At 51.2% G+C, this 16,243-nt stretch overlaps 1 protein-coding gene across 1 annotated transcript in view; it reads right to left on the bottom strand.

Annotated features, from left to right (window-relative positions):
• Nucleotides 1–16,243, bottom strand: part of MBD6 (methyl-CpG binding domain protein 6) — a 489,030-nt gene that overhangs the window by 301,199 nt on the left and 171,588 nt on the right. Inside the window, exon 5 of the mRNA XM_069653591.1 lies at nucleotides 761–863. Within this exon, the coding sequence (XP_069509692.1) occupies nucleotides 761–863 (103 nt within the window). The remainder of the gene's footprint in view (nucleotides 1–760; nucleotides 864–16,243) is intronic.

Below are 16,243 nucleotides of genomic sequence, written 5' to 3'. Positions count from 1 at the left end.
TCCCCCGCGCTTCTCGTTACTGCACTTGCATGATGCGAATGTCACAAGGCCTAGTAGGACCGTATTTTGTCTGGTCATCCCTGTTGCCACCCCACCCCCCCTTGCCTTCTTGCGCCTTGCAACACATTGTGTATAGGCACATTACAAATAACCAATTCATAAATGAAATAAATCAAATCTAAAATGACGCAGAATTTTGCATCAATTATTCTTTGGGTAATCGAAACAGGGTATGCCACAGAATACAAAGGTTAAAAAAGAAAGGCAAGTAAAATACAAATCAGCATCAATATACAAGGCTCGAGAAGCGGGACGAACATGATCGCTGAAACAGTAAAGAAAGCAACAAGTCAGCCCCCAACTTTTGCACAGCAGTGAGATGAAATAACTGCCCGCAGCCCACCTTGGGTTTTTCAGCTCTGGCTCCTGTTTGGCACATCAGCACCACGGTACACTGCAGTGCATTACACTGTAGCAGATCTCGCACAGAAAATCCCCATGCAATATACAGGTTGAAGTGGTCCCCTACTTATCGTCAGGGCTAAGCCCAGGCAGCAGACAAGAGGGGCTCGATACACAACAGGACAGCAGCAGCGGACTCCTCTTCTATGGCACCTTCAGCCTACTCAAAGGAATGAACCTGCCAGTATTGCACTCTCTTCCTCAGAGAAAGCTGGAAGACAGGTACAGATGCGCCCTTTGGGAGGCTACAGGGACTCAAAACAGAAGCCCACAGTGCCAAAAGCAGAGCCGGTCTTACCTTGTGGATGTTTATGGGGCATTCCAGACCACACTTGCAGGTTCCGTCTGTCAACAAGTAGTTCCTGATCTGCTCCAAGGAGGTAAGAGTTGTTCCACTAGGACTAGAGATGAGGATAAGAAAAAAATGGAAGCAAGTTTAGTTAAACTTTTCTTTTCTTACAAAAATAGTGCAAGTCATTCCCCATTTGCACCCACATACCAGGGAAAAGACCGACAAAAAGAGAGCACTAATTGATCAGGTTTTACAGACTTTTACGGGTAGATTTCCCTAAAAAGACATTGAGCTCATAAAAATTGCACATAACCACAACATTCAAAATGTTCTTTCAAAAGGCCTCAGTCCTTAAAAAATGTCCCAAATGTCTTTTTCAAAACATTATTTATAATTTATCACTGATCACAATTACAATGTGTAAACTCAGAATAAGGGTTGCCAAAAAAAGGTGAGAGCCATTGAGCAAATTTTCCATTCTTACAGTACACGGCATAAACCCATGCTATCCAGCCTCCACGGTCCAACAGTGCACACCCAATTCAATTGGATATTCAAAAAAAAGTCCTGATATTCATCTTAATGACGCCGACTTTCACAATTGTTACAAGTACATAGAGCATCAAAGAAAGTTTGCGTGTGGACAATTGAGATTCCCAACAGTTAAAAAGCATATCCATGATATTACATAAAGATCTACCTTAAAGAGTGGTTGTGTGTACCTAAATCTGTTTTTCGTTAGAAGACTGAACCTTGTAATATTAACAATTATTCTTTAAACCCAGAAGCTGTTGTAGAAGAACAAGCATTGCCTAACCCAGGAGGCAAACCCTTTCTATAGTGAAGCCAACCCTGTTTAAATGAATCCACCTGATCTGTGAAGTTGTTAAAGGTCCAGTGTCCTCCGATACAATTGTGACATTGTTATCTGAAGCTGAACGTGTGGCAATACAGCTTCAGAGTAGCGACTGAAACCAAGAAGGTGTGAATAAAGCTGGGTAAGGGAGATGGGTGCTTGTAAAGAATAATAATTTGTAATGCTGAGACTGCTGAAGTTGAGAGAAAGTCAGTATTCATGCAGAGGCATGTTATACTTGTGCAGTAAGGCACAAAGAAGAGGCTAAATCTGACCTTTTTTTGGAGCATAGGAAAGAAGAGAGCCTTGCCTACCTTTAGAGGTTGAAGAATTTTACCAGGTTACTCACCGTAGGGGCCACCTTACTCCTAGTCCATAGTCCCCTTTCCTCCATACTTGCGGGACATCTCTCCGTCCTGTGGGACGGGACCGGAGCACTTTGTAAAAAACATCCACATTTTTTTCAAAAATGTGTCCCTCCTCTCTTTCCTGCGCGGGGCCCGGCACGCGGCCATAACCCCGCCCACCTTGGCTCCGCCCCATCCATGGCCCCTCAGTCCTTTTCTATCGCCAGGTCAAAGACCCATTAGCAATAACAGAGGAACCTTATTAGAGGGGACGGCGGGCGTATGGAGGAAAGGGGACTATGGACTAGGAGTAAGGTGGTCACTACGGTGAGTAACCTGGTAATACTCCTGCGTTCCGTCCCCTTTCCTCCATACTTGTGGGCGATTCCCAAGCACGAATTACAGGAACTACGGGTGGATGGAAATACCCCTTACTGAAACAGGTTCTTCAGCACAGCCTGACCGAACTGAGCGTCAGCTCTTGAGCTCATGTCGAGACAGTAATGCTTACAGAAAGCAGATGGGGAGGCCCAAGTAGCTGCCCTAGCGATGGACTCCCAGGGGGCATATTTCTGAAAAGCAACCGCAGCTGCCTTGCCCCGCACCAGGTGTGCATGGATACCCTTAGGAGGTTTCAGCCCTTGGACGGTGAAAGACTCCTTGATGCAGGCGGCGATCCACCTAGAAATAGTTGCCTTAGACGCCGGCTTGCCCTGATGGTTACCGAAGGTCACAAAAAGTTGAGAAGAACTCCTAAGCTCGGAAGTCCTGTCCAGGTAGAACTTAAGAGCTCTTCTGACATCGAGACAGTGTAGAACCCTTTCAGCCTCTGAGGCAGGGTTCGGAAAAAAGACCGGAAGGCAGATTGACTGATTCAGATGGAATTCGGTCACCACCTTCGGAAGGAAAGCCGGGTTTGTCCGAAGGACTACCTTGTCCTTGTGAAAGACCAAGAAAGGATGCTCCACCGACAATGCCTGGAGCTCACTCACTCTCCTTGCTGACTTGACGGCTACCAGAAAGGACACTTTCCAAGATAAGCACTTGAGGTCCACCGTAGCCATTGGTTCAAAGGGTTTATGGCACAGCGCCGTCAGAACTACATTTAGGTCCCATGGCGGGTGCGGATTACGAACCGGAGGGTAGAGGCGTGTCAAGCCAGCAAAATGCCTCTTCACCACTGGGTTAGTTAGAGAATAAGAACAAAGGTCTGTAGAAAGGTAAGCGGAAACTGCTGAGAGATAAGTCCTGCATGACAGAACATGAACCCCTGACTCTGCTAGGGAGGACACGAAGGACAGCACCGTGTCAATCGTGGCCACTCTCGGATCCAACTTCTTCTCCAAACACCAATGACAGAACCTTAGCCATTTACTCCTGTATTGAGATCTGGTCGAGGGTTTCCTGGCTGCCTGGATAATGCGCATGTTATCCGCAGACAAACTCAGATGCTCTAAAGACTTGAACTCAGGCACCATGCTGCCAAGCTGAGCGATTGTGGGGAGGGGTGCCACATCTGTTCCCCCTGGTGAAGAAGATCGGGAGTTACTGGTAACCTGATCTGCAAGACACCGACAGGTGTTGAAGTTCTGAGAACCAAAACCTGGCCGGCCACCACGGGGCTATCAGAAGAAGGGAACAGTTCACAGAGTTCTTCAACTTCCAAATTGCACGGTGAACTAGAGGCGGGAAGGTGTAAGCTCTCATGTTGTGCCATGGAATCTCGAGAGCATCCCCCAGAGAGGAGGCTCCCAGCCCCCCTGTGGAGGCGTACTGAGGAAGTTTCTTGTTCACCGCCGTGGCGAAGAGGTCCACCTCCGGTGTGCCCCAACGCGAGAAAATCCATGATAGGACCTCCGCCTTCAACTCCCACTCATAGCTGACCACTGTCTGCCGGCTGAGGGCATCCGCTGTGACATTCAGCTGGCCCGGGATGTGCACTGCAAGCAGCCAGACACCATGAAGCACGGCCCACTCCCAAATCTGGATGGACAGGTCCAAGAGGGGGGGAGACTTTGTTCCCCCTTGCTTGTTTATGTAATACATTGATACCACATTGTCTGTTCTTATGTGGACCACCTTGTTGACAAATGAGCAGTCTGAACGCCCAGAGCGCTAGGAAGATCGACAGAAGCTCCAAATGATTTATGTGCAGGAACTGTTCCTGAGGCGACCAGAGGTCCGAGACCTGAAGAAGATCTAACGTCGCACCCCACTCGAGGAGGGAGGAGTCCGTCGTGATCGTCACTGTGGGGACCGGGTCCTGAAACCCCGTGCCCCCAGACAGATTTCTGAGAGATGACCACCAATCCAGGTCCACTCTCATGGAATCCGGAATCATCATCCGCATGGAATCCGGATCCACTGCCTGACGCCATGAATTCCGAAGAGCCATCTGGGTCTGTCTCATTTTGAGATGAGGAAGAGCCAGTACACACGAGGCCCAGAAGCCTCTGGAACCACTGTTAGGGAGAATTCTCTGTCCTAACCTAGTGAGTCCCCCAGCAGCTTTGCTGGATTTTTGGGGTTTCTTTTTTTTTCTCCTGCCAAGAGTGCCAAGAGTGAGACTTTTACCCTCACTCTTGGGCATGATCTGAGTGTGTTTCTTTGAATCTAGATGTGTTTAATGGGCTATGGGTCTTTTACTCCATAGGGCTTCATGTGTTTTTGTGATGTGTGTTACACAGCACCCTCCGTGCAGTAACACAGGGGTGTCATAGTGACCCCCCAGTATAGACTCCATACCCTGGGGCTGACTACTGTCTCCCAGGGCATGTAAAGTCACCATTGACTTTACTAGTCTTAAATTCTGAACAGAACCAGTACAAACCATCATATTGTGGACGTACTGGCTGGGGCAATTCAATTGCCCCGGGGTCTGTTAGTCGAGGGGGCACGTCTCCGTCCCCCCTGATCGAGTTTTGGCTGGTGGCAGTGGATACTACTTTTTATATTCAACCGCGAATATTTTCCTATGGGATTTCCCATTGTTTTAGGCTACTATACCTTTATTTAATTATTTACGGTAGCCTCGAACATACCGCCGGTTTATTTAATTAATATTAATTCTCCGGTTGGTGTTTTTTGCCAAAACTTGATTCTAAAATGGCGTTTGTGTTCTCTTCTGTGACTCCAACCCAAGTCGAGCCCTTTGTTCCACTTTTTGGCGGGCTTCTCCACAGAAGCCCTCCAAAGTGGTGCCACTCTGTCTGGGGTACTTAGGAGGGGTGGAGGGAAATTTAGGCACCCTGGACTGAGTTGTCTAGGCAACTCAAGTCGCACTCCATCCTGATTGGCCCAAGTGGTGAGTGACAGCTAGGCTGAGTGAATGGGGGTTTGCTGCATAAAAGCAGGGCTTTGGGGACTGGAACTTCAGAAGTCGCCACAGGACCTAAGAATCCGACGAGGGAGAAGCTGAGCCGACCTGCAACGACACCATTACCGGTGGAGCCCTGCTGGACTGACTCACCACTTTTCCCAACGACAGAGAAGATCTCCCGCCGGAGAGTCTTCTTCCTTTGACTGGTGGGGATAACCAGTTTCACCGTCTTTTCGCCTTCCCGACGTACCTCGTGGCCGCCTTGCCTGTGCCAAGCACCCCGGCAACCGGGATACCACGTTTTACCACGACTGTGAAACAAAGGTACCACCTTTAACCGGAAAACTCTGCGGCTGGTTTCTGTCCTGGTAGTGCAACGACCTTCATCTTTCCTCCAAGTCGAGATCTTCTCTTCCCCTGGACGACGACGCAACTTGCACCCACTACCAGGAACAACTGCCACCGCTGGAGGATCCTTCCCACTTAAGGTACTGTGTCCCGCCTGGCTTCCCTTGCTACCGACTGTACGGGGTAGATTTAGCCCCCGGCTTTCGAACCTGGGTTAGTCTGGGACACCCTGGCTAAACTTTCTTAAGCCTCTCTAAACTCTTTTTGAACCCTCTGCAAGACTTTCTAAGCCTAGTGTAACTGTGTGATCTTGGGCGCATTTGTGCTCTGCTCTCTCCAAGAGGGGGCCCAGCCTTTGGACTTTCGCTCACCAGTGACTTTTTGCTCTTCTGCCTTGCTAATAGTGTTCCTGAATCTTAGAGTGGTGTACCTTTCCATATTCTGTCTTTTTCCCTCCCTTTCTCACAAACTTATTGGAGTGCAATCTAGTTAAGATCTCACCTCTGTATGAAAATAAGTTGTGTTTTACTGTGACTTATCTGATAAGGAAAAAGGGGTGTATATATTACAATAGTAACTGTTTAGAATATTTTACAATAAGAGTGCTGGAGTGTTTCAAACTGTGTGTTTTTAAATAAATAATTATATACTTTGATACCAAAGCTCTGGTCAGTGTTTGCTTGTATTATTGTATCCGAGTGCCTATTGTGTATCCTTTGCATACTGCCTAACTCTTCTTGAGAAAAGTCTGACTGCTCAGCCACAGCTACCAGGTAAATCTGGGTGGTACAGACTGCTACCAAGTGGGTTTACTGCCAACACCTGTAGTCTTAAATCTTTTGCAGTGGTCCCTAAGGGAACTGCACAGGTTTCTGCCTAACAACCACCAGGCCGACATGCTCTCCGACTGCGCAAACATCTGACACGTGGCCAACAGATCCGCCATTCTGTCCCCGGTCAGATACACTCTGCAGTCGATCGTGTTCCAACGAAAACCCAGGAAGATCAGGTGCTGTGAAACCGTCATGGAGGATTTCCGCCAGTTCACCGACAGCCCAAGATGGAACAGGAGCTGAAGGAGAGACTGGAGGTTGCCCGCTGCTGTCAACGGACAAGGGCTGCGTAGGAGCCATCATCCAAGTACGGATACACATGGATACCCTGGAGAAGAAGATAGGCCGCCATCACAGACATCATCTTCGTGAAGACACGCGGTGCCGAGCTGAGGCCAAAAGGAAGCACGCGAAACTGGAAGTGCTCCTCTCCCAAAGAGAATCGGAGGTATCTCCTGTGTGGATTCCAAATCAGGATATGCATGTACGCATCCTGAAGATCCACCACGCTGAGCCAGTCGCCCGCCTGCAACGAGGAGCGAATCTGGCCAGGCGTGATCTTGAATTTCTCTTGGGGTAGGGAAAGATTGAACTGGGAAAGGTCTAGGATGGTGCGCAGGCCAGCCTGGTTGGGTTTGGGCACCGTAAACAGCCGGGAGTAGAAGCCCTCCCCTCTATCCCCAAGGGTAACGGGTTCCACAGCTCTGAGGAGCAGCAGTTTCTGAACCTCGGCCTTGAGGGAGGGTGAGCCCGACGGCTGAAAGGGAGGGTTGCGGGGTGGGGTAGGGGGTAAAGGTAAGCAGAAACCCGCTCGAGCGACTGACAAGACCCATCTGTCTTCTGCGATGGCCTGCCACACCTCCCAATGAGACGCAATGCGTCCTCCCACCGGGGTCTCGTGCGAGCGCGGAAAACTCTCATTTGGCAGGTTTATCGGTGGCGGTGCCCCCTGAACCTGATGAGGAGGCTGAGAAGCGCGAGAAATACCGCGTACGCTGTTGCCTACGGCGGTTATTCCCTGCAAGAGTATCCACTCTGCGATTTTTGCGGTCGAGGAAGCCCCTAAAACCAGAGGAAGGTCGACCTTGCGACAACGGCCTTTGAGCCTTGAAGGGAGATTTGACCAGAACAGACAATGATTTGGCCGTCTGAGTGCTGTCTTTGGTTTTGGTGAGTTCTACATCAGTAGAAGAGTGAAAAAGCTCCTTACCATCAAATGGAAGGTCCAGAACCTTGTCTTGCACCTCCTTCGAGAACTTAGTGGCATGTAGCCATGCTTGCCGCGAGGTATCAACCCCAAGCATCAGACCCCGAGCCGAGGTGTCTACGTGATGAGCCGCAGCCTCCAGGAGATCCTGGGCTAAGACCCTGGCATCGGAAAGGCCTCCTCTGAAATCCTCCAGCTTCTCGACCGGAATGTGCTCCTCAAACTCCGACAGACCTCTCCACATCCGCATGTTAGCTCCCGCCAAAATCAATTCTGCATTGGCCTGCCTGAGCTGCAAGGCCGAATTGGCAAAGATTTTCCTCCCTAGAGAGTCCAGGAGCTTGTCCTCCTTTCAAAAGACCTGAGTAGCCGTCGCAGAGGAGGATGCTGCAGGTCTGGATTGCAACGTGGCCGCAGCCACCACTGTGGAGGAGGGAGGCGGATAAGATGACAAGGCCACTTCTTGTGAGGAATGTAGCCTGTACCTCGCGTCAATCTTTTTATTAACACAAAGTCCCGAGTGTGGCTTTTCCCAAACTCTTCGGACCTCGGCCAGAACGTCCTTCTGCAAGAACAGGCCGATACGCTCCAAAGGAGACAAGGTGAACGCCCCAGAAAGCACGCCCTCCTGCGGAGCAGGTGCCTCGGGCACCGGAACATCTAAGAAGCTCATCATGTCCAGTACCCGGTCCTGGAAAACTCTGGTAGAGCGGGGCAGGTCCTCGTTTTCCTGATCACCTTAAGGGTCATCTGACAGGTCAGGATCCTGCTGAAACGTGTCAGGCACTGCCTTGTCCACTGGGGACAATGGTGGCACAGGCGGAAGCGCAGGGGAAGGCACCACGGGCAAGGGAGTCGCCGGCGGAACCACCGTCAGAACGGGCGAAGCCGGAGGCGCGGGTGGACATATCTCTTTGAAAAGCCCTTTGAAATATTCCCTCATGGGGTCGGTGCGCATAAGCGCTTGAAATTTACCGAAAAAAGCGTCCTCAGGAGATTGTTTTTCGGAACCTGAGGAGGCCTCTCATGAGGTGGACAAATCCAGGGACGTAATGGGGAAGGGTGCCACACCGGCCCCTCCGCCGACATATCCACATAAATCAAGGGAGCCGCCCATTGTGCGGAAGAGGCATCCGGGCATTCCAATCATAAACCGGCCGGTAAGGATGCGCACAAGGGACCTTGGGTTCACCCGAAGGACCGAACCCTACACCAGGGGCCGATGGCGTAGTTGTAGTACCTAAAATGGCCGCCGTGGTCGTGGCGGGAACGGCCGCCATTTTGTCCTCATCTGAGGGGAACTGCGGCACGTGAGGAAGTGAGGCAGGGGTCCCCGTCGATGGATCAGGGGTCTTAATTTTAGCCTTAACGTAAGGAACCTCGGCAGAGCCGGTACTAGGAGGCCTGGAATGTTTCTGCGACATACCAACCGCCAGCTGAGCCTTCGAAGGAAGAGCCTCGGCACTGCTGGTAAAAGAAGAAACTTTCTTCTTTGCCCCCTCAACAGATCTGGTGTCACCACAAGAGCGGGAACGGTGCGCCGTCACCGACAGGGCCTTGCCCGGCCCCTCAGAACTGTTGGTTTCCTTAGCCTCTGTACGAGGGACCTCGGACCTAGGCCCGGTAGAAGCCTTATCAGCACGGGCCTCGAACATCCGTTCGGTAACCTCAAGCCCAGCCAAGACCTCGGGGCGTACCCCGGTTTTGTTTTTGAGGGAAGCCGAAAGAGCGGCCTCAGAGCAAGCTCCGGTACCCCACGACTCAGTAGAACTGGGTCTACAAACAGCCCCCACCAGAAGGGGCCTCGGAGCGTACTCCGGTGTTCACAGGCCCCTTAAGGAGACCCTCGGAGAAACTCTGGTAGAATTCTTAGGCCTGACAGGCACCTCAGGGCGAACCCCGGTAACAGAGCGAACAACGCCCCTCCCGGCTCTAGAGGAACCCGGGAAGGTATCCCCCGGCCAGGGTGCTCTGAAAATTAAAGAACTTACTGGGCGTTTCTTCTTCTCGCCAATGAACGCCTGAAAATACGAAGGAGGAGTCTGTCCGAAACACCTCCTCCCACCGCCCCAACCGACGTTGAAGTGCCTGGACCGAAAGGGGGTCACAGTAAAAACAGGAGTCCCAACGGTGTTCCGGATCCAAACACTGTAAACAAAGAGGATGGGGATCCGCCCTCGCGAAGCGACTGTGACACAATGAACAGTCTGTAAAATCTAGTTTAAAAAGACATAGACAGACTAGTAAACGAACGCTAGCAAGAGCCAGAGAGGGGAAAAAGGGAAGAAAATCTTCCAAGGATCGTGCGGAGAAAAGGACTGATGGGCGATGCGCAGGGCGGAGCCAAGGTGGGCGGGGTTACGGCCACGTGCCGGGCCCCGCGCAGGAAAGAGAGGGACACATTTTTGAAAAAAATGTGGATGCTTTTTACAAAGTGCTCCGGTCCCGTCCCACAGGACGGAGAGATGTCCCATAAGTATGGAGGAAAGGGGACGGAACGTAGGAGTATTCATGGATATATGGAGGTCATTTATATAGCACAATTGATAGCAGAAACCTAGCTAGACAGCAACAGCATTGCAATAAAGAGAGCAGAACATATTCGGGGGAGAGATGGGGAGACATCCTGTCAGTCTGTGGTAGTCACGTGCATACAGTTGTGCAAATTAGTGCATACAAATCTCTTAATAAATACACACACAGTCTTAACCCAAGTCACATATAAGATCTATGAAACAAAGTTCTTTGGGAAAAACCAAAAAGTTATTTAATAAACCACACACATTCGTTCTTATAAAGCAGGAAAAGCTCTGTTAAAGAGAAAAAAGTTCTTCAATAAAGATGACATGCATTACTCACCGTAATAGCATTTCTGATAAATGTATCTGCTTAGATTCACAGGCTGTGCATATAGTACAATCTTTTTGAAAGAACTCCTCTCACTTTATTAAAGAACCCTAATTTCTGATGTTTGTCAATCTCCTTAGAATCACATGATGTGTATATAGTCCGACATCTAGTGGTAATCGCGCAGTATTGCATCTTTCTTTCGAAAATCGAAAGTGGATGTCGACATGGGCATGACTGTAACACTATCCCTAACGGGACCTGTAGTGTACCCAAAATATCACGCGTCGAGGTCCCTCTGGTTGTGTGTTTTCTGCTGTGTAGGGAGCCTTATAGTCGGTGTGAGCGAGTACAGAACAGAGTAAGTGTAAGAGGTCTAGGTTCCTTCTACTCAATGAGGGGGAGGAAGGGTGGGCGGGTGTGAATCTAAGCAGATACAATCATCAGAAATGCGATTACGGTGAGTAATGCAGGTCTCCTGATGCTTGTGAATCTGCTTAGAATCACATGCTGTGCACAGACTAGCGGAGCAGTACCCCGAGATGGTGGTGGGGTATGTGAAGGAACAGTGTCAAAGAGATGTCTTAGCACCGCTTGTCCCACCTGAGAATCAGACCCAGAGTGTGTACCTAGGCAATAGTGTTGTGTAAAGGTGTGTATAGAACTCCAGGTTGCTGCTTTACAAATTGACTCAAGAGGAACATTTGCAATGAATGCTATGGTAGCCCCTGTGCCTCCGAGTAGTGTGCCCTAGGCGTGAAGGGCAGATCTCTCTTGGCAAGAGTAGTAAAGTGTGATGCAGTTTACAATCCACTTTGAAATAGCTGATTTTAGAGACATGGTCCCCTTCTCTACCACCTGCCACAAACGAAAAACTGGTTTTGTTTTTCTTAGTGGCTTTGTCTTTTCCAGATAATAGATAACCGCTCTCCTCACATCTAGTGTGTGGAGGCTTCTTTCTGCCACGTTAGTGGGGTTCTGGAAAAAGGTGGGTAGTTCTAGGGACTGGTTTACATGGAACTTTGAAATAAATGTAGGTGCAAATCGTGGGTGAGTGCGCAGGGCCACCTTATCTTTGTGAATCGTGACGAATGGGTCCCGAACTCAAAGGGCCTGCAGTTCACTAACTCTACTTATCGGAGTGATCGCCACCAGGAAGGCGATATTGTAGGTGAGTGCTTTAAGGCTAGCCTTGTGCATTGGTTCAAAGGGAGGCCCCATTAGTTTGGTAAGTACAACATTCAGGTCCCACCCGGGAGCTGGGTTGGAAATACAGGGATGAAGCCTTTTTACCCCTTCCATAAATGCTTGAATTACTGGAATATTCCACCACAAAACTTTAGTCTGGGATGTGGCGTATGCTGAAAGGAAATGTAACTGTCCAGATCCACTGGTTGTAAAATGGCTACCGTAGCAGCCTCAAATCTGCTGCTAAGGAGGAATTTGAAGAAATTTAGTAGATTTTATCAGATGTTTGATGAATGTATAACGGAAATTGTTAAAAAGTGTGTTAAACTGAATAATAAATGAAAAAAATTAAGAAAGCGCAGCTAAGAGGACCTTGAGTGAATTGAAAACCAGACCTGAATCTAAGGAGGGTTAGGTACAGAACAGTATATCTTGGTATGCATTCAACAGAATTGATCCCTTTGTCATTATACCAGATGACAAAGTGTTTCCATTTGCTGGAGTAGAAATTCCTGGTGTTAGGTTTCCATGCTTTCCAGAGTATGTCCATACATCTTTGAGGGAGTTGGAGGTGCCCGAACTCTATGACCTCAGAAGCCAAGCTGCTAAATTGAGAGTTTGAGGGCATGGATGTAGTGTCTCCCCCCTGGTCTTGTGACAGCATGTAGTAAGGGCATGGCAGCTTCCTGGGAGGGGAGACTGACATTGCCATGAGATGGGAGAACCAAGGTTGGCGGGCCCACATCGGGGCCACCAGAATCATCCTGACTAGCTCTTGGCACATCTTGTGTTCTATCCTGTTGAGCAGGTGAATCAGGGGAAAAGCGTAGATAAATTTCCCTGACCATATTAACCAGAGACTGTTCCCCCTGGAGTGGTTCTGAGGGTACCTGGAGGCGTAATCTGGGCATTGTGCATTCTCCAGAGTTGCGAAAAAGTCAATCTCTGGGAAGCCCCAGTCTGCGAAGATGTTGGGATCAATGTCATTGTGTAGTCACCACTCGTGCTCTACGGGCAAGGGGAAGTCTCTGCGGAGTACATCCACCAGAAGATGGAGTTCCCCTACAATGTGTTGTGACAGGAGGAACATCTTGTGTTTTGAGAGCCCATTTCCATATGTTCTGGCTCAGTTTGGACAGCCCTAGAGAGCGAGTGCCCCTGTGTTTGTTTAAGTAATACATGGCCGTAGTACTGTCCGTGAGGACTAGAACTGTCTTCCCCGGGAGGCGAGTTTGGAAAGTCTTCAGGGCCTTGAACACTGCTAGCAGTTCCAACAAGTTTATGTGGTTGGATGCTACTGCTGGGGACCCCACGCCGTGCCTCATCTGATGAAGAAGGGGAGTTCCCCACCCCGTCAGAAATGCATCTGTGGCGAGAGTGGCTTCTACTGCGGGGGTGGTGAAGGTCTTCCCTTGCAGGATGTTTTCCCTTGAACACCATTGCAGAGACTGAAGGAGGGCTGCCGAGATAACCACTAGATCGTCCCATTGTGCGCTAGCCTGACACCATTAGCTCGAGAGCCACTCTTACATGGGACTCATGCGCAGGTGTGCGTGTGGAACTAGGTAGATGCAGGAGGCCATCATCCCCAACAGTTGCATGGCTTTGCGTACAGTCACCTTGTGACTGGCTACATAGTGAGGGATCTGTAACAGCATGTTTTGAACCCTCTCATTGGAGGGAAAGACAAGGTCATTCTTGGTCCAAATTAGAGCCCCCAAAAACTGTTTGTGTTGGCTGGGGTCTAGACTGGACTTTTTCTCGTTGATCGAGAACCCTAGGCTGAAGGGGAGATCTACCGTCTTATGGGTATTTGTTAGGCATGTTCCGTACAAATCCCCTGTTATTGGCCAGTCGTCAAGGTAAGGATAGACTGGGATGGACTGCCTGCACAGATGAGCAGCTACTATCGCCAGTACCTTCGTGAACACCTGTGGAGCTGAGGCAATGCCAAAGCGAAGAACCTTGAACTCATAGTGGGTGTCCTCTATCATGAACCTTAGGTATTTTCTGTGCGCATCTCCACTCGACTTTGAAGGGCACGACTTGGTCACTGATGATCCGGGCTTCATCTGGCCCGAATCCCGACGCGGAACGGTGTCGGGGGCCCCGACATCCCGATATCCCTGTGCCCCTCCCCCCACCTGCGAAGCGGCTTTGCACCAACGTCCCGGACGTGCCGGGCCTCTATGCACGCCAGTGCCGCCATTCACTCCAGCGAGGATCCCCACCCACCCCTGCTGAGGCTCGCCGCTTGAGGAGGCCTCCCCCGGAGCCCTGATCCTGCATTCTTCCTGTGGCCGCTCCCTGCCGCCGAGGGGGGGTGGCACATACGGCTGCGGCACGATCCAACGCCGCCTCGGAGGGCGTCCTCAGCGCTGCCACGGCCCGGCCCTTCCTAGACCGTGGTCGTGCTCGCCGGGGGGCCAACTGTTGGGGGCCCTCCCCCTGCACCCCTCAAGGAGACTCCGGAGAAGGGGGTTGAGCTGTGGCGCACCCCTGTACACCTGGTGCCGCGCTCCCCCGCGGACGCACATTGCAGGGCCCTGGGCCCAATAAGGTACGTGGTGCGTGGAGGGGGGGTGCCGCTTCACTCCCCCCCCTGGGTCGCTCCGTGGCCTGAGCGCTGGCGGTGCCCGACTCTGGATCATACGGGGCATGCGTTAGATGCTGGTTCCTCCGCCCGACACAGTCGACTCTGCCCTGGATTCACTTCACCCAGGTGTCCCCCTGCTCCACTGATTGGCCTGCATTTGTGTAATTGACTTGGGGTGCTCTGGGCCACGCCAGCCACCCACATCTCTACTTTGGGGGGTCTCCTGGCGTGGGGACTCCCGGGGCCTGGTACGTCCTACATTGCTGGTTCTGAGCCACAGCCTGTCCATTTAATCGGCGGTATACAGGGCCAGGTGGTGCTCTTCCCCACCCCTCCTACAGACTCACTTGGATAACCATATCTGGATCACTGTTCTCATAGCGGCCACTGGGCACCACCACTTTTAGCCTCTACGTCATCTACACCCGAGGTCTTCGGACTGCGCCTTCCACGCCACCTGGGGCAGGCTGAACCTCCACGGACTGCACCGGCAGCAACAAGCCTCACATATACGGGTCCACAGTCGCTGGCCCCCCCTGGAAAATCTCCTGCTCTACATCACGCCTTGCATACTGCCCTGCGTGTCGCACGGTCTGAGTTCCCCCCACCTTCCTTTCTTGAGCTGCTGGGTTTCCCCCCCCCCCTTACTCCATTGGAACTCCAACATCGCCAGGATGACCAAGGGGGCCGCAAAGAAACAGAGCTCCATCAATATGTTTGCGAAGACGCCGGTGAGATCGCCAGAGGAAACCATCGAGCAGGCTCCCACTGCGCCATCATCCGCCACAGCACCGGAGTCTCAAAACATGATGGACTTTATCCGGGAGGGCTTCACCGCACTCCACTCCAAACTAGATGACATGAACGGCACTATATCCTCTATCAAGGCCCACATTGAGAGGACAGATAGCCAGGTGGCGGAGGTCGAGACAAGGGTGGGCTCCGCTGAGGATGCATTGGGTACCCTGCGCTCTGAGGTCATCGCTCTATCCAACCGAGTCCTTGATGTGGAAAAGAAGAACGAGGACTTGGAATCCCGATCAAGACGCAATAACCTCCATATTATCGGTGTTCCTGAGAATGAGGTCCATGAATCAATGGAAGACTTTGTCGAACACACATTACTGGCACTCCTCGATTCACCCAAACTCTCCCCGCCATTCATCATAGAGCGTGCACACCGAGCCCTGACGGCTAAACCCAAGCCTGGTGCTCCTCCTCGGCCCATCATAGCCCATGTGCAGAATTTTTGTGACCGCGATGCCCTCCTCACGGCCGCGAGACTCAAGGGTGAGCTCTTACTGGGTGGCGCAAGGATCCATCTTTACCCAGACTTCTCGATGGCCGTCCAGTGTGAACGCAAGACTTTCCTAGCGGTAAAGCGCAGGCTGCGTGACCACTCAATTAAATACGCCATGCTCTACCCCGCCAAACTTCGCATAGAACATGCCAACCGGGTGTTGTTCTTCACACTTCCAGAAGAGGCCTCCAAGTTCCTGGACGAACATTTCCCATGCTGATCCCCCCCCCCTCTGTTATTGGCTCTACAGCTATCCTTCAGCCCCGTCGGGGAGGGCCCAGGCCCGGCCATCTCCCTGTACTGGAGTCACACTGGTTTTCTATTCTGTGACCTGCTTAGATTGTTTCATTTTTACGAATATGTGCCACGTCAACATGTGCAAGATCTCCGTCCAAGTTACGTGCAAACTCCCACTGTCGGCACCTTTTGTTTCACTTGGACCTGCCGCTGCCCGGAGAGACGCGGCCAATCCGGCCTACAGGCCCCCAGGCGCTGATGCCTTTGGTTTGGTTTTGGTTGAGGAGTTTTGGGATTGCCATCCCTCTGTTTGGGGGAGGGATCTGGATGGGGGTGGGACATGTTGGGGGTTATGTTACAAAAAGCTTGGCGTTGGCAGCAAGGACGGACCGCGAGGTGGTACTCAATGAC

This window comes from Ambystoma mexicanum, chromosome 3q (assembly GCF_040938575.1).
Source record: "Ambystoma mexicanum isolate Mex_15411 chromosome 3q, UKY_AmexF1_1, whole genome shotgun sequence".
Classification (NCBI taxonomy): domain Eukaryota; kingdom Metazoa; phylum Chordata; class Amphibia; order Caudata; family Ambystomatidae; genus Ambystoma; species Ambystoma mexicanum.
Note: the sequence above shows the minus strand (reverse complement) of the source record. Positions and strands in the feature narration are given on the sequence as shown.